At 43.7% G+C, this 14,807-nt stretch overlaps 1 protein-coding gene across 5 annotated transcripts in view; it reads left to right on the plus strand.

Moving 5' to 3' along the window:
* Positions 1-1,413: 1,413 nt before the first annotated feature.
* Positions 1,414-14,807, plus strand: part of LOC122635543 (mushroom body large-type Kenyon cell-specific protein 1) — a 34,125-nt gene continuing 20,731 nt past the window's right edge. For 3 of the 5 annotated variants that reach the window (XM_043825867.1, XM_043825871.1, XM_043825872.1), the window contains exon 1: positions 1,415-2,182. In XM_043825867.1, the coding sequence (XP_043681802.1) occupies positions 2,089-2,182 (94 nt within the window). In that variant the 5' untranslated portion in view covers positions 1,415-2,088. Of the gene's footprint in view, positions 2,183-14,807 lie in introns of all 5 variants that reach the window. The other 2 variants (XM_043825870.1, XM_043825869.1) reach the window with 2 other exon arrangements.

A 14,807-nucleotide genomic window follows, 5' to 3' on the forward strand; every position in this document is an offset into this window, starting at 1 on the left:
AGAGAGAGAGAGAGAGAGAGAGAGAGAGAGAAAGAGAGAGAGAGCGCGAGAGAGAAAGAAAGATAGAGAGTCAAGTTCATTGACCCGACGGAAGGCGTCGACCGACTTGGTTTTAATCGAACGTAAGAATATTACGTCGAAAGGAGCTTTCATGTAGTAACAAAAAGATGGATCACGAGTCCTAACAGTTCTAATCTCCGTAACATTAACCTATATTCGTATAATATCGAATGGAAGAGTTTTTAAGACGTATAAAGTTTCGCTAAGATTCGGGAGTTAACTTTTCTCTCTCTCTCTCTCTCTCTCTCTCTCTCTCTCTCTCTCTCGCTCGAAGAGGTAAATTCGAGTAGGGCCAATTAGAAGATACGATTGGAAGGAGAGTAAAGGCGAGAAGGAAAACGCAGAAGCAACAGTAGTCGCGCGCGCGCGTTCACGAGAGAGAGTCGCCGAAGAGGCGACAGAGAGAAGGAGAAGGAAAGAGGCAGTGGGTGTGTAAGAGAGAAAGAGAGAGAAAGAGAAGGGGTAGGGCAAGTGGAAAGGACGAGGGTGTTAGCGGGGGCGGATGAAAGGACGCTTACCAGCTACTACCTATTGATCGCCAATTCTTTTTCTCTTGTTGCATATTAGGCGCACTCGGCCTCCTCTCTCTTTTCCTCGATGTGCCGTGTGCGAGCCCACACCTCTCTCCTTCCACTTCTTCCTCCTCCTCCTCTTTCTCTCCTCTTCCTACCTTTTTGGCCCTCACCCTTTCTACTTCGACTCGTGGCTGTAGAACGCGCGAATCCGCCCCTATAAACTCTATTTCTCTTTTCCTCCCTATCTCTCTCTCTCTCTCACTGTCTGACACTCTCTTTTATTTGGTAAAATAAAGAGATCGTGCCGAAAGCATCCCTACTTCTTTTTTTCTCTGTTTCTTTTTGACGTTCGACGATGTTTCGTTCGAAATAGGTAGATTTATTAGCGATACGGGGGTTCGATTTAAAACGATAAAAAATGCAATGTCTTTTGTTTCAGGTTACAATCGGTAAGAGAGAAAGAGATAGTTGAAGAAGTCTAGTCGTTTCGGTGCAGGAAGAAGAAAGAGGAGAGAGGGAAAGTCGAGGGCGCAAGCGTGCACGTGCTCTTTGCGCGTTCCTATGCCCTAAGCAGTCTGTCCCACTATCAGAAGTGGCACCGAGGACGGAGGAAACGCGGAGGCTAGTCGTCCCTCCGTCGTGTCGGCCTCATCCCCTCCCCGGCTGCGCGGCACCCCTCCAGCCTGCACGGAGGACCACCGCCGCCGCCGCCGCCACCGTCGACGTCGAGCGTACAACGACGACGACGAAGACGACGGAAACGATCAAGACAAGGACGACGACGACGACGACGACGACGACGACGACCGCGACCACGACCACGACCACGACCACGACCACGACCACGACCACGACCACGACGACGACGACGCCGACGACGACGACAACGACGACGACGACGACGACGCCGACGACGCCGACGACGACGCCGACGACGACGACGACGAGGACGAGAAAGACGGATCGTTTGTGACGTTGAGAGAGAAGCACGCGCTACTCCGCCGCGTGCCGCGTCGGCTGTTAGGGGAAGAAAGAGAAGGGGAAAGAGGAGAAGACGACGTACCGAGAAGGAGAAGGCAACGTTGGTGGTGGTGGTGGTGGTGGTGGTGGTGGTGGTGCAGTTGCTGCCGGACGTGAACGTGTCGGTGATAGTAGTAGTGGTGGTGCTGGTGGGGACGGGACCGAAAGGAAAGAGGTGCTGGAGGAGAACGACGGCGACGGAAAGGAGAAAGGGGAGGAGGAGGACGGTGGTGGTGGTGGCGGTGGTGGTGGTGTTGGTAGTGATAGTGGTGGTGGCGGTGGCGGCGGCGGCGGCGGCGGCGGCGGCGGCGGCAACGACGACGGTGGTGGAGGAGGAAGAGGAAGAGGAGGAGGAGGAGGAGGAGAAGGTGGTAAAGGTGGAGGTGGCGAGGCTCGTGGCGGCGGCGAAGGAGACGCGGACGTCCACGCGGGTACACGAGGCAGGCACACCCGGCCGGCACGCACACCCATATTCTAAGATGTGATTTCAAAAATGGCGGATTGCCCCTATGCCCGCTGTATACAGGAACGCAGACACATCCGACGGGAGCTGCTGCGATGGACAAAGAATATGGTCTTCGTAGTCGGTGAGTAAAGCAGACACGAACAGCTGCTCGCCCTCTCGCGTGGGTGTGGTGCTGCTGTGTGCTGCTGCCGTACGTGTTTGTGTGTTGCGCGCGCGTCCATGAGAATGTGTATGTGGAGTACGGACCGGGAGGAGGGACACACGCCGCTCCTGAGACCTGTTGCGAACCGAAATACCGAATCCTGCTAGACACACCGATACACCCCTTGAATCCGTGCGCTCAACAGGGTGATTCTCCGCGTGCTCCCTTTTTTCTTCCTTTTTCTTTGATTCCGTTCTAATTCTTCCCGGCGTTTCTCCCTTGGATTAGATCCGATAGAAATTTTGGAAAATTTCGAGCGACTCGACGAGGTCTGCTCGATCGAAGCGTTCGAATCGATTATTTTTTTTCCCATCGGTCGAACGAAATTGCCTTTCGTTGGGAATTGCAAAATGCGTTTGGAATTCCGAAAGAGTTGCGTGTCTTGACCACGGACAACGGATTCCAGCCGCCGCCCGAAAGTGCTTTCTTTTCTTCTTTTTCTTACAGCCTGTCCTCCCCTGCTTCCTCTTTCTTTCTCGACACACCCCACCAAGGAGACCCTATCTCTTCCCCACCCTCGTAACCGGTTCGACGAAGGGAGAGTTTCGTCGGTCGCAGAAGGCGTGTGGAGACGCGCGTGTCGGTGTTGCTTGGGCTCGTAGTCGTCGTCCTCCTCGTCGTTACGCTTCTTTTTCCTGACCTCTCGCTCCCTCTCCCTCCCTCCCTCCCACCCTCCCTCTCTCCCTCTCTCTCTCTTTCTATCATCCCCATCTCGTTGGAAGTGTGTCCTCTCCCTCCCTCGCGTCTCTTTTACTTTTTTCTTCGTTCGGGAACGCAGCTGCCGCTTCGGTGGTCGAGAAATTTTCGCGGATTCCTCCCTTCTACTTTCGACTCTCCTTCTTTTGTTCCACGAAGATTCCAAAAGGGTGGTTCGCGGCGTTCCGCGAGTCGGCGTGTATGTGTCCCTCTCTCGGTAACACCCCCTCCGACTTCCTTTCCACGATCTTCGAAGATCGACCAGTGCGCGTTCGGGAAGTCTGACGGAAGGTGTCGCGAAAGAAACGAGACATTGGTGTATCGGAGGAACGTGACATTGATAACTTAGTACACCCAAAGTTATCTCTGTCTTTTTGTCTAAATCTGCGTGTCCTAGGGAACACTTGTCGGTGGTGTTTTTTTCCAAATTCCCACCGATCTCGACGCGATCACGCGCGCTCTAATCCACCTCGTTCGAACGTTTGCACGTAACTCGAGAGAGAGGGAGAGAGAGTATGGAACTGGACGTAACGATGGACAACCGATCGCAACAATGTCCTCGTCCTCTTCGATTCGTGTGTCGAAGAAGATCAACGAGAGACGACAACGCGTTTCTAGTCTTGCCAGAACGTCTACTTGTTCGTCGAGTTTAACATCATGTCGATCGGCTATCGACTGAACGTCGAGAAAACGCGGAAGACGAAGATAGAGAACGTGTCATCGGCTGTACAGACTCTGCGTAGAGAATAGGTACGAGGGACATTGCGAAGCTACAGTTTGTTTTCTCTAAGCGCTCTAAACGCGTGGTATCCGTCTGGCACGTGCCGCGCGATTAGAACCGGCTATTGACCCGTTCTTTCCTGTTTCGTTCGGAAAAAGTATAAATTTTTCTATTCGTTTATCGATACTCCAATCGTTATGATAAATTAATTGCGATTGAAGTTCATTGGTATTTCGTTCGTTTGAAATTATTCGAAGGTAAATGATAAAACGTTCGATGGGTGCAGTTGGCACTGATCGTTAAAAGCCACATAAAAAAGAATGTCGAGTGGATAGGAAGGAGGAGGCGGAGGAAGAGAAAGAGGAAGAGGAGAAAAAGGAGAGGGTAAAAACGGGGAATGGGTGGGTAAGGAGAAAACCGAGGAGGAAACAGCGCGGGAAGTAACAATAAAAATTCGTGGGCATTCGTGTTTCGTCGCCGAGCTAGAGAGTGGAACGAGGGAGTCTCGTGGAGGTGGTGGATAAGGGAAGGAAGAGGAGAGATAGAGGGAAGTGGTGGATGGAAGTAGGGGGTGCGTAATGAAACGATATTGAGTAGCCATGGTGGGGAGGCTTGTGAAAAGGGGTGGGGATCGTCTTCTCGCCCTCTCCGTCGATTGACCTCGCTTCGACGACGACGACGATGACGACGACGACGACGGCGACGACGACGACGACGACGACGACGACGACGACGGCGACGACGACGACGACGACGACGCCGATGAAGGAGGGTAGTAGGGGGAGGCGAATCAGGGGCGGACATCGAAGAGTGCAACGGTGGGGACCGAACTAACCTCTACCACCCTTAAAAGTTCGAGGGAGGGAGAAGTTAAATTGACGAAAATGACGAGACGGCACCTCTCCGTCCCTCGCCTTCCCATTTCCTCCTCCTCGTCCTCCACCTCCTCCTCCCCATGCTCTCCTTCTCTCTTTTCTTCCATCTATCTCATTTCTTTCTCCCTTTTTACAACGATGCACCAGCGATGCCTCGAAAAGTTCGAATCGATGCTTCGACGTCATCGGAGCAACAAGGATTCGTGATAATCGTTCGGCCGGAACAAGTTTCTCTGGTATATCGTCTACCTATCGGTTCGTTCGTTCGATTTCGATAGCTAACGTGCGATCGATAGAGACTGACGTTTTCCTTCGTGCTGAAGTGGATAGGATAAACTCCTGATTAATTTCGTATCTGTGATTCATGAGCCTCAGAAAATAAGATCTCTTGCGCTTCAAATTATTGATTGATCGAATACGATCGAAGAAAGAAAACAAAAGTAATTACGACTATTTCGATCTTTAGTTAGAAGTTTTTTTTTTTTTTTTTGTCGATTCGTAAAGGAATGTTACTCCAAGTATTAGTTCGAAGGGGGAAAAAAACGAAAAAGATCCGTCTCGATGACGTGTGATAAAATTGACGTTACTGTCGCTAGTAATGAATTTCGTTATACGCTTATGCAATGATCGCTCGCTTATCAACGTAATTAGCTTACCGTTCGTTATCGCTAGCGGGTGCTAATTACGCATTAATTTTCTAAATTATTGAAAGTGTAACTTGTAAAATAGCAATTGTCAAGCGATGCGCTACGTTCTCATTTATTTGTTGATAATTCTTTTGGCGATTATGTGTTTGTTCGCTCCTCTTAAAAGTGATAATTTGTATACTGCTATATTTAACCGCGTACGAATTTTTAAATTAATTAGATAAATAAATGAAAGAGAGATTCTACGTCGAAAATTTATTACGTTCTTTTTGAAATACGCTTTTTTTCATCCGACGGTCACATTTTCTTTGATTCAAAGTTTCGATTCTCGTCAGTGCGTCGTAATAATGAGATTAGCGGCCGACTGATACTCTACGCGCGCGTTCATGCTATCCAGTGCACGTGCGCTCGCGTATGCGTCCTATACATATATACACACGTACACGCGCATATCATACATATATATATACGTACACGTTGACTGCACTTGCATAGATGGGAGAGAGAAGGAGAAGCTCGGTAACGATTACACGTGGATGGGTTGATCGCTCTTTCTCTCTTCCTCTCCTTCGTCCTCCTCTCTCTCTCTCTCTCTCTCTCTCTCTCTCTCTCTCTCTCTCTCTCTCTCTCTTTCATCCATCTCTAGCTCTTTAACAGCGTTAAGCCGCAAAAGTTTATATAATTAAACCATGCGTATAAATATTTGCAAGAATGTGGTTTTCGTCTATATTCGTGGCATTTCATCGTTCATTTTATATCATCATCTTTGTATACATACATATTTATACACACACATACACACACATCTGCGCGCGTGTGTCGTTTTTGTCTGTAAAATTGGAGCAAGCAGTTTCACCGAAGAAGCAAGTATCTCTCTTTGTTCTCGCGACGAGTATACAGCTTTACGTGCATCTCTTTGGGGTCCAGTCTCGTACGAAATATTTGCACGTGTCCGCTCTTACTCTCGCACTTATTGTACGTTGGCTGTATTTTCTCTCTCTTTCTCTCTTCGTCTTTCGGTGTATGAGTACGCTGCAAAGGCCTTTGTTAAGAGCGACGTTGCATACGTTAATCTCTGGTAGCCTCTCTTCCCGCGGGTAATCCTAGACGTCGGACCGACGATAAATGGGTCACCAGACGACGACTGTATCGTCAGTCTGGCATCCGATTACCGCTCACATCGCTTACCAAGCGTGAACACGACGAAAATCTTACCTCCCCCACTTCTCTCTCGCGGCTTCCTTTTCAAGATTCGCGTTTCTTTCAACGAAAGTAGCTCGACCAACTTTGCTTGCGTTTCTTATAAATGACACTCTTTTGATTTTTTTACCAAACGTCTTTCCATAATTTCGAGCAAGCCTGCCTAAAACCTCGCCTATTTCTTACGAGCATTAGTAAAAGAAGAATCATTGCGTTCGAGTCCAAAAAGTCGATTGAAGCCGAGAGAGAAAGAGGAGGAAGAAAGAAACAAAAGGAAGAAAGAGAGCGATCGATGATCGATGAAACGTTTTTCATTTGCAACTGCATGTGTTTGCGCGTGTCCGCCGCGAAGCAGTAAAAAAAGAAATCGTTAACCTATTGGCTTATTTAGAGACACGTTGCAGCGTACTTGTGACCTTAACCAACTCCGGGCGAATAGCTTTGAACGCGAGCGTCGTGATTATTGGGTTCCGCGATTGATAATACTCCTCTCTCGTTGGTACCGTAGCATTTGCCGCCAAGTAGCACACGGAGAGTCTCTTTGATGGCTTCAAAGACGGTTCTCTGCAATCACCAGCAAATGTTACGGGAATCCTTTCTTCGTTTGCATTATCTTACGTCAGCGTCAGGAATCGAACAGAGAAAGAGAATGAGACACAGAGAAAGATAGATAGATAGAGACAGACAAACAGAGATAAAGGTATAGAGAGACAGAGAGAGAGAGAGAGAGAGAGAGAGAGAGAGCACAATCAAAGTATTTGTTGCATACACCGGATCCTTTCAGATCAATTTGCGAATCGATCTTTCCTTTTCTTTCTTTATTTCTCCAATTTTCGCCTTTTTGTCTCTTTCTCGAAATTCATGTTTATTTTAAACTCAGGTAACGCAAGTACTTAGTTATTTCTAATTTGGTATTCGACTTTTGCTAGAATCGAATCGAATCGAATCGGATCGAATCGAATCGAATCGAATTCATGTCGGTACAGGTGTTAAGAGGAGTCTTTTGATTTAGATCCGTTCGTTTCTGATCGTCGTTATTCATGGTAACGCGGGAATCCTCGCGGATTCAACGATGACACCGCGACGACGCGTATGGAAGCGTTAATTCGACCGGTTGCGTCTCGAAATTCTATAGCTCTGCTATATACCATACACGATTACTGTATGTACATGGATATAGGTTTACATGTGTCTATGTGTACGCAATGTTCACTGCTTTGGAATTGTCCTCGCAAGAATATCGAAGCTATTTGTTGCGTTTCTCTCTCTCTCTCTCTCTCCCTTTTTCGATACGAGCGATAATCCGTTTGTTGAAATTGTTTCAAATTTGCTTTTCTTTCACATGTAAGTATAGAAATCTTTTATCTTGTATCTAGAGAAAGATAGAGTTTATCCGTTGGGATTATTATTTCATTTCGTGACGTCGTTCCATTAGTTTCGAACCAAAGCGTGATCTTCGAGGTCGTTATACTGCTGCTACTACTACTATCATCCTCCGAGAGCGAAGAGAGAGAGAGAGAGAGAGAGAGAGAGAGAGAGAGAGGAAAGAATAGATTGAAGAAGAGCAAAAGAGCTTGGAAATGTGCGAAAGAGAGGGAAACAAGAGGAACGGAACAAGTTGCTAGCGTACTACGTGCGAGCTTGAAAAACGGACGATGTTAAGAGAAAGAGAGAAAGGGTGAAGGGGACAAGGAGAAGAGAAGAGAGAATGGAGTAGAATGGTTCGCGAGGTCAGCCCACGTTCGTACATATTCTCACGTAGATCTCTGTCTATACGAAGACCAACACAAGCGACGAATACACTTTGACGAACGTTGTTGAAGGAAAAGAAGGAGTTGCTCGATAATACATCGGCTGGCTCACGGTCGTTACTACGAAAGGGGACACAAAGAGCACGGGACCAGAAAATTCGCCAGCTGGAACTCCGGTTAACCAGAACCCCGTGCACTTTGCGACGTTCTTTTTCAACCTTTACCTGTATCTACTCTCTCTCTCTCTCTCCCCCTTACCATCACAGCTTTTTTCGCTTTCCCTCGTCGTGCCAAAAATGTCTCTTCGAATGAATTTCTTCCTTTGAACGATATTCATTTTTCCAAACGTCGTTTCATGATCGAGTTATTTCAAATTTTGTCAAGATCGATTTTCCCTTTCATCTCGATTTATCTTCGACAACGATTTTGCAGTACCTCGTTTGCGGTTAATTCGCGAAGCACGCAAAGTATCGCGTTTCTCAAACAAACCGCCCACTTGTCGTTTACGTTGCGCGCAAACGCGAATCCAGCTTTGTACTCGTGCGTAGTAATAGTTACAATGGATCGTGCAAACGTTAGGAAGTTTGCGTCGCGCGCCTCGATCCAATTTCGCTTCTCGTTGTATGAGCTTAGTCGTACACTGATTCGACTTTGACTTTGTAAAAATGGAAATGTCCTTACGATCGTGCCAACTAATTTTATCAGTCTTTTATATCGTTTTATTACGGTTACTAATAAATTACTTAGTTTTATCTTTTTTTTTTTTCCTTTGTTCCTTACGTTCTTTCACCATAATAAACGTTCGATTCTTTCTTAAAAGTGACAGGTGGTATCGTTGAATACACCCACGTTTGTGTCCTTGATCCACATACTGAAAACTTGCAAACATAAATGTTATGCACTTTTCACATTACTTTGTAGTACTTTCACATTTTTTTACCGATTAGATATAGCGGTTTGATTCATAAGTAACAACTGTTGTAAGCAACGAGTTAGTTCTTTTTTTTCCGTTTTTTAATAATAAAACGACACTAATTTATGATTCGATGGTATTAATTCTATCGATGAGAAATTATCCTTTTCGTCAAAAAGAAAAAACTCGTTGAAATTTTTAATACGATCGAATCTTTCGAAATGGAACATGGTGCACAAAGACGCTGTTAAAACCTGATACTGGTTAAGATTTTAACGAGACGAGAGGTAAGACCTTCTCGAGTAAAAAAGCGCGAGAGAGAGAGAGAGAGAGAGACTCGGTATTTCGACATCCATCGTGTTCTGTCCTTCGTTCGCCTCGGAAACCACTAAGTGGCCCTACTCGGTGAATGGAAGTCCCGCGATCGTGCAACAAAGCGGGGAAGATAACTTCGGACTAGCGGCACACATATATCTTTTTCTTCCCTCGCGTGCTCTTTCCCCTTCTACGACCATTAAGAAGGTAGAAGAAGAAGTCGTCCCCTTTCATCCTATCGTTGAATTCGTCATTTTATAATCTACGATGCTAGATCGATCGAGTTTATAAAAAAATATATCGATACCCTTGGAATTTCAACGATCGGGCCCTTGGACAAAATATCATATAGATCTAAATTTTTATTGACGAATTTTTTTATTTTGAAAAATCTTTAACCGAAGTTATCTCGATCGTTCATTTTTTTATCTCCCTTCTATTTCGTTCCTTCTCCGTTCTCTCTACGAAATTTTCACTTTTTTTAATCGGACCTTGGATCGTGCAGTTTATAAATATTACTAATCGTTAATTAGGATATCTTTGCAAAAGTGGAAAAAAATTCGTGTTTGAAAAAAAAAGAAATCGTGCATTAGACGTTCGTATTATTCGATAGAATTGGTTTAATGGTAGAAACGAAGGAGAGTTCTGCGCACGCGAATGAGCGAGCGAGTTTTGGACAAAGGATAGCCTTGTGCGCAGAAGCAGCGCATAAGCGAAGCCGCGCGTCGGGCCGACGGCCCCACCATATAGACGACCACCCATTTCCTAACCTTCTACTCTCGTCTAAACCGGATTGCCATTGGTCGAAACGGGCCGACCGATTAGAGGAGAACCGAGGGACCATGGGAATAGGAGTCTCTCTCTTTCTCTCTGACTCGTTCGTGTCCGTGCGTGCGAGACGCTACGCGTTCTGAAAAGAGAGAGAGAGAGAGAGAGAGAGATAGGGAGAAGTGGGGGTAAAGTTAGCTCACTCTCGCATCTAAAATTGCGCTACGGCCATTGGTCGATGGGGCCCCGAGGCCATTCGATTTAGAATTGAAGAATGGTGCCGCTGTATCCTCGAGGACGATGGTGGAAAGTTCGAGTTCCTCTATCCCTCTTTTTCACATGTTCTCTCTCTTTCTCTCTTCTCTCTTTCTCTCTCGCTCTCCGTCCCTCGTTTTTCTTATATACGTCTATTCTTCTTCTTTTTCTTTTTCTTCCTATGTACGTCTATTCTTCTCTCTCTCTCTCTCTCTCTCTCTCTCTTTCTCTTTCTCTCTTTTTCCATTCTTTTGTCCCACGTCGAACAGCATCGAGAGCATCGCGCCTTTTCGTGTCTCTGTCTAATCGCTGCTACTAGTAAGTACAACCGCGTGCTACTTCTCTTTAAGGTGCTCCGAAAGTTTGAAAGGTAACAAAAGAAGAATCTTTGTCTTGCTTTCTTTCCTTTTTATCTTTTTTTCTGTTTTTTTCTTTTCCTTTTTTGTTTCCTTTTTTCACCTACTTGTATTTTTTTTCCGTGAAAGAAAAACTTTGTTTTTGCGAATGATTAGAAAAAAAACAAAATTTGGTCGTCGTCGCTTATGTAATATCTCCTTTTTTTATATTGAAATTTAGAACAATCGTTAAAGTTTTTTTTACATTATTCTAACGCGCTATTACGTGAGATATTTAATTAGAGAATAAATTTCATTATAATAGCTCTTCTCTCATCGCGTTCGAGTTCTCTTTTTTACGTTTCGTTGCTGTTGTTAATCCTTTTTTCTTCACCTTTCCTCTCCTCTCCTCCCTTCTCTCCTGACGCGAAAAATCGTGTTGGAAAAAAAAACGAATAAGAGAATGACGAGGCACGCGTACGATAATTTAGCAGTTCGTTTTGCAAAGCGTAGAGGAGAAACCGAGCTGGGATGCGTTAATTATCGACGTAGAACGCGTCGTTGAAAATTCGTCGGGCTTTGTTCTCAAGTAGAAAATGGAATCGTCATCGATCGACAAATAGTCGGAGTTTTCCAAGAGTTTTACGTATTTGAATAAATTGATTTTATTTTGTTATGAACTGAAAATGAAAAAAGATTGCATACGTACATATATGTATATACATATATATGCGTATATACAAGAGACATTTCATCTAATTCGAGATAAAAATTAATTGTAGAAAATGTCTTTAATCCCGGGCGTGGCTATTCGTTCTATTTCTATTTCTTCCATTCTTTCTTCCTTCCTTCCTTCCTTCTCCGTTAAATGGTACGCGAGATAAGATTGCCGCCATTCGACAGCCCCTGCTTGGAATTTCATCGGAAGGCGCGCCTGCAGTCTAATTACTTCTAGAATCGATCAAGGACTCGGACTTTGCGCGCCTTGTGAATATCTAACGCCTCTCACGAGCCTGTTCTTTTTACTCCGCATTGAAATTCCCGACGGTCGGATAATTGTTTCTTTTATTTTTCCTTTCCGATAATCGAAGAAATATTTGAAATATAAATTTTGGAAAATTCCTATAATAAAAGTTTACTCCGAATAAAAGTTCGCTCCGCAAAACTCAATGTTCTTTTCATGTACAAAAAAGAAAGAATTATATAATATAATACTTAGCAAACAATATTATATAATTGATCATGAGCAAAACTTATTTGCATATTGGCTACCGCTAAGATAAAACTACGTTTTAGAGGGGCAAAAGAATTGTTTGTTTATAGATAAAGTTAATGCTGTATAATTAATGTTTTTTCGCGGCTAAAAAAAAAATTATATAATGCGAAGCTCATTTCATAACTTATATACAGTAAAACATTATCCTCCGGTTATCAACTAATAATTTTGTGGCAAACAATTTTTACCAACACTTCGTTTTACATCGTATCTTTCACGGTAAAAGTCGCGAACGTTCGTTCGATTCAAAATATACACTTACTTTAATATCAGAATAATGAATTTGACGTGAATCTTTCTATCAAAAATATAATAATGACGTAACATTATTGCTATTCGTCGTTAGTCTCATCGTTTCATCCGTTTCGCGTAACTTTGACGATTTTTTTTTTAAACGGAAAACGTCGCTGAATCACGATCGCCATAGAAACTTGAGCGTCATTACGGCCGAAGAATGGATAAATTTGATGTGAAACGTGATTTCGTCGAACCTCGAGTTCTCCCGGTTCGAGATTTTTCGTGATTCATCGCGAAAACCTTGAAGTTTGTACGGTTTTGCACGACAACGGCTAGAAAAGATTCTTGTCGCGCTGCGGTTCGGCTAATTGCAAGCGAATCGCACGCGTCCTCGTTTTCAAAGAAGACCGCTACGTTTTTTTTCTCACCGATTTGCAATGACTGCAGACTTTGTTGAATCTCACGAAGACCACCGATTACATTTCGATAAATAAACCATCTTGAGAAAAAGAAGAACTTTTTAAGGCTACGGAGTAATAATAAATGCAAATAAAATAGTGTGCATATACATATATATATATATATATATATATATATATATATATAAAATATGCACATATGAATTAAATATAAATTAACAAAGTTAAAATAAAACGATACAATCGCTATATAATCTAATGAACGTTTTAAAAAAGTCTCAATCAGCAGTCGTTTTATTTCTTTCATTCTTATAAGAGCTTCTCTCTTCGAATATGCGAATACCTAATTCTTTAGAAATCGATCGATGAAACTCGACTCGGCCAAGAAACGACGTTCGACGTTCGTCGTTGGATCCAGTTCGCGTTTCCGTAAAGTGCTATTATACCTGTATTTGATAAGCTGCGTGGAAGTAGAGCGTTTAAATAATGTCCTGCATGTCGGCGATGGGTCAGAGCGATGGGCGTCGCCATTCGTTCGAAACGTTCGACAAACAATAATAATTTATTCAGATGTTTTCCATGCGCGTTCGAACTCAAACACGTTAATTCGTCGTTCTCGTCGTCCTCGTCGTCCTCGTCGTCGTCGTCGTCGTCGTGGTCGTCGTCGTCGTCGTCTACCTCTTGGTCGTCTTCGTCGTCGTCGTCGTCGTCGTCGTCATCGTCATTGTCGTTGACGTTGACGTTAAGAGAAGATATCGTTGATAATGAGAAACTGTAGACTTTTTCTTCATTTACTCTTTGTACGAACTTTGTTGAAATAACGTTAAAAAAGATTCAGACACTTTCTTATTGTTGCGTATCGTAAAAAAACATAATTCTTGCAAAGCAAAAAATTCGGCTTTACGTCTTCGTTTATTTATCAAATATTCTATGATGCAGACTCATGGTGGTACTAATCGTTTCGTATCACATCATTGATAATCTTTTTCGTAGATCATTGAAAACGATCGATCAATGACAGTAATCGAGTTTGAAAAACAACCATAATGACAACTATGTCTACATATATAGTATATAAATAAACTCATTATGCTTGGTTTGCGTCTTATGTTCCGCCTTTAATTAGAGCTCGACGATTCCTCGACGTTGCTCGTTTAACCGCGATAAAAATTACGTTCCGCGAATGTTTATTGCATTTTGAAAAGCGAACGATTTTCACAAGAAGTACCGCTTGTAAACGTTATCGCTCAATTACGATAAACTAAACAGTCGGTGGACGCTAAATTATCTGTCGAGTATGCTCGTTCTAGTATTCGTAAATACTATTTTTACAATACATATATACTCTTGTTTTTCCTACAATAAAACACGTATATAATTAAACACACTCGTCGACACGATCCAAGTACGACCTCAAATTTCGTCGTCTCGAATATCGTACGGTCAAACTTATTCGTATACAACGACGGAACATAAATCCATTCGATTTTAATCGAATTGATAATTAGAAGATGAATAAGAAATGAAAGATATCACTTTGGGATCTACAAAGAAAAAGTTTGCGTAAATGGCAGCAATGTTTTAACGTAAGATCGATCGAGAGATCGACGGGAGATTTCCACGGTTGTTTCCGTACGTTTATCTTTTCGTCGAGAGGCGTCAGTAATGTTTTACGTTGCATCGAGAAGAGAACGAGAGTTAAAGTGTGAGATAGAACGAGGCGGAGAGAAGCGAGAGAGGCAGAGGAAGCACAGGCTCGTCGTCGAATAGGTCGAGGTCGCATTAAAGCTAGCGCGGAATAGAAAGCACGCTCGATTCGCAAGAAATTCACTAATGAAAGGCTCCTTGTTAGTTGGACTTTATTTCGTACTTTTTCTTTTCTTCTTTTTATTTGCCGTCATCGACCCTTTCATGGCGTTGTCTCGAATTTGATTTTTAAATTGGATAGAATATTTTTATTTTTAATCGACCCTTTTGTTATCTACTCCGCTCGTAATTAACATCACGCGTAGGCTTTCATTGACGTTTCTTATTTGTCATTTGATCGCAAATTTTAAGCCGATCGCGCGAATCGTATTTTTTTTTGTATTTACACGTGCTTAAAAGGTTTTGGAATTGGTAATAAAATCGGAGTTT

This window comes from Vespula pensylvanica, chromosome 18 (assembly GCF_014466175.1).
Source record: "Vespula pensylvanica isolate Volc-1 chromosome 18, ASM1446617v1, whole genome shotgun sequence".
Classification (NCBI taxonomy): Eukaryota; Metazoa; Arthropoda; class Insecta; order Hymenoptera; family Vespidae; genus Vespula; species Vespula pensylvanica.